This window comes from Triticum aestivum, chromosome 3D (assembly GCF_018294505.1).
Source record: "Triticum aestivum cultivar Chinese Spring chromosome 3D, IWGSC CS RefSeq v2.1, whole genome shotgun sequence".
Classification (NCBI taxonomy): Eukaryota; Viridiplantae; Streptophyta; class Magnoliopsida; order Poales; family Poaceae; genus Triticum; species Triticum aestivum.
The window spans coordinates 575,676,850-575,680,493 of NC_057802.1; the positions used below are offsets into that span (position 1 = coordinate 575,676,850).

At 48.1% G+C, this 3,644-nt stretch overlaps 1 protein-coding gene across 1 annotated transcript; it reads left to right on the top strand.

Annotated features, from left to right (window-relative positions):
- Positions 1–1,019: 1,019 nt before the first annotated feature.
- Positions 1,020–3,056, top strand: LOC123075566 (L-type lectin-domain containing receptor kinase IX.1-like). Its single transcript, XM_044498138.1, has 2 exons — positions 1,020–2,380; positions 2,474–3,056. The coding sequence occupies exons 1-2, from the start codon at positions 1,020–1,022 to the stop codon at positions 3,054–3,056; spliced, it is 1,944 nt and encodes a 647-aa protein (XP_044354073.1).
- Positions 3,057–3,644: the final 588 nt, after the last annotated feature.

Here is a 3,644-nt window from a genome sequence, read left to right on the forward strand (position 1 = left end):
CCGACCTTCGCAGCATGAAGCCCGCCCCGCGCTAGTGTGCTGAGCCGAACTCGGCTGACCACATGAGGAACACAGCGTCATGTGGGACGGGTCTGCTCTGCAGCCGCCGTTTGCACGGAAGCGACTGTGATTTGAAGATGGAATAGCGAAGATAGAATACCCTAGCCCGTGATGCACTGATGTATAAGAAAAAAACCACACATTGTTTTTGAAGGCAGTCCATGTATTTTGTGAAGCGCTGTACTTTTATTCTATATGTCTTTGATAGATTGTAACTTCTTTTGGATGGTACATTTTTATTTGTACTGCAAAATATAAACTAAACTCCATTTTTACTCCAGAGATTCCACGAACATGGTGGTGAGTCCCAAGTTTCAGTAGATGTACCTCTGCAACCATCTATGGACATATTCGCTCTCGGGTATGCAGTGTTGTCTTGTTGAAGATCTTTGTTAATTTGGTTGGGAGTTCGGTTCTTCCATTGGGTAGAATTAAATGTTGAGGAGGAGGATGTACATATGTTCGCAAAAGGGATACTTGGAACGTGGATCTGGTTGCATCGGAATAGCAGAAAGAGGCAGCAAAAGTCCAAACAAAGAATCAAACACCACAAACATGGCTAGCGTGCACTTGACGTCAGAATAACATAGAGGTTACGCTTCAGACTTGCGCAGTCAGATAGACTTGGTCAGATAGCACACAGTATAGTATAGTACTACCTTGTTTTCCCACCTAGGAGATTCCGCAGAAAGGCGTTGTTGAGGTATATATTGTCATTTGGTTTATGCTCTAACCCTTTCTGTTTAGCGGACATTACTAGAGGTTAATCCGGCGTCTACACTGGATGTGCGTGGATCGTCCCCAGGCAGCTGGCTCTGGCTAGCTGTTCGTTTGCATTGCCAAATATTTATTGAAGATTTCGAGATCACAAATCTGGCTAGGAGATTTCGAGATTACAACTTGTAGTACTATATAGCGTCGAGGTGTTTGCTGACGATCTTGCAAACACACCGCAGCAAATGGCTGCTGCTGTGAGCTTTTCCCGCCGAATACACATACTCATGCTTCTGTACTACTATTCCATATGGTCTCTGCACCCGCCTCGTGCTACCTCGCATTCTTTCAGCTTCAACTTCTCCCAGCCCGGTGGCTATGACGCCCAAGATTTCAGTTTCGAGGGCGATGCATACTACGACTCCCAGTCTCGGAGGATCGAGCTGACAAAAGGCGGCGGGAGTCCAAACATCCAAAACAGCGTGGGCCGAGCATTGCACGCGCAGCCGGTACCGCTGTGGGATGTCGACACTGGTGAGCTCACCCGGTTCACCACCTCCTTCACTTTCCGAATCAAGGTAAATGGTCCTGTCAGTGGCGATGGCTTGGCTTTCTTCCTCGGGCATTATCCTCCGACAAGCATTCCTGATCCCCTCGACAACGGCAAGAACCTTGGACTCTTTAACCGAAACGTCAGCACGGTCGCGACTGGCGATGAACGAGCGGTGGCGGTTGAGTTTGACACTTTCTTGAACCCCGGCATCGACACCAGCGGCAGCCACATGGGCATCGACGTTAACTCCATCATCTCGCGGGCGTACACCAACGTGACAGTGCATGGCAAGAACTTAACAGCCGGCCTGCCTATGACTTGCCATATCAGCTACGGAAACGACACAAAAATACTAGCCGCCGTTCTCCAGATCGGCGACGTCACCTACCATGTGAATACAAGTGTTGACCTGCGTCAGCTCTTGCCCAATGTTGTGTCCATCGGCTTCTCGGGTGCTACTGGCGTGGCGGTCGAGCTACACCAAATAATGTCCTGGTCATTCAACTCTACCTTGGATCCGTCGCCTGCACGGAAGATTTTGTGGAAACAAATAGCAGTGGTAACTGGGCCAATTATTGGAGTTATTGCAATCGTGTGCTCCTTTGTTGGAGTCCGTCGATGGCAGCTGTGCACAAGAAAGAAGCCATACAAAGCTCTCGCGAATGGCCGTAAACATATTGGGTATCATAAGCTGGCACGTGCGACCAAAAAATTCGCAGAAGAAAACAAGCTTGGTCAAGGAGGTTCTGCCTTTGTTTATCGGGGCCTTTTGAAAGGTAGCCAGGTGGCTATAAAGAGATTCAAGCTGGTTCCATCGGGCGAGGGGAGGAAGGCGTTCGAGGATGAACTCATGATCGCTAGTCGCCTACGGCATAAGAATCTTGTCAAGTTGATAGGCTGGTGCTACGATGGCCAGAGGAACCTGGTTGAGTTCATCTGCTGGTGGTGGGACGAAAGGTACACACGTCTCTTCCTTGTGTATGAGCTTTTGCAAGAAGGTAGCCTTGATCGACACCTACACGGGGGCAACAGTTTGTTACCGTGGTCCAAGAGGTATGTATTTTAGTTTTGCCTCAGCATTCACATCGCTGCAACTTAATTTATGTTTGTTCATACGTAATGGTAAACATGCTTTGGTAAACGCAGGCACGAGATTATCCTCAACCTAGGTTCTGCACTACAATACCTCCATGTAGATTGCGAGCAAGATCAACAGTGTATCGTACATGGTGATATCAAATCGAGTAACATATTACTTGGCTCTTCGTTTGTTGCCAAGTTAGGTGACTTCGGATTGGCAAGATTCGTTCACCACGAAACCGGGTCACAGACCACAAATGTTGTACAGGGCACTTTTGGATACATAGATCCTGTGTTCATTGACACGAGCAAACGGAATAGGGAGTCAGACATCTACAGTTTCGGCATCGTCCTACTAGAGATGGTCTCTGGAAGGAACCCAACAGATCAGGATATGCCTCCATTGTCCACATGGGTATGGAGTAAGTACAACGGGAATGTGATCCTGGAGGCCGTAGACGAAAGGCTGATGAACGGCCAGTCTACTAATGGCCTTCAGCAGATGAAGCATGCACTACTCATCGGACTCTTGTGCGCGCACCAGGACCCGAGCAACCGACCGTCCATCACCGACGCCATGAATGCCCTTGGATCGGATTCCGAGGAGCTGACACTGGACATCACTCCCCTAGAGGCGGTGACACACTAACGGCCATTATCTTTGTAGCTCATATGCTTCTAGTTGGGGAAGTCAAAAGAAATAAAATACATATATTCGAGAGCTATGTGTCAGGTCATAAATCACTTCTAGAATAATCGTCTAAGCCGACTACCTTCACCTACGCTGAGAGCCAAATCATGAAAGCTCGGTAAAGACTGTTTAAAGCGAGTACATGCCTCGAGAACATTAAGTAAACGGTAGAGATAGTCCTTTGGCGAGATTGACAAAGGTGAACTCGGCAAAGATGAAACACTAGACTTACACTTACTATGCCGAGACCTAAGGACACGGAAACAAGGGGACACGTGCACGGGCGCTGGCGGTTGACGACTCCGTGATAGTTGGCGCCCTTTGCCGAGTACTCCATTGTTTGGGACTCGTCAAAGAGTCGTTCCTTTTTATTAATAATAAAAATGGCACAAATATATGGTATTCAACCATTACATAAGTATGACCACCATTGCATAATTTTCATAGGTTCAACCACACTACGCCACTTCATACAACCCTAGGCCGCCGCGTCTACCCGAATTATTTTTTCCCTGTCACCTTCCTCCGCCGCCGTTCCTCACATTG

What these genes read in the sequence shown, in the direction of transcription:
- LOC123075566 (XM_044498138.1), top strand. Translation starts at nt 1,020, where the DNA reads ATGGCTGCTGCTGTGAGCTTTTCCCGCCGAATACACATACTCATGCTT. An exon ending in TTGTTACCGTGGTCCAAGAG is followed by an intron (nt 2,381 to 2,473) that starts GTATGTATTTTA and finishes TGGTAAACGCAG; the next exon opens with GCACGAGATTATCCTCAACC.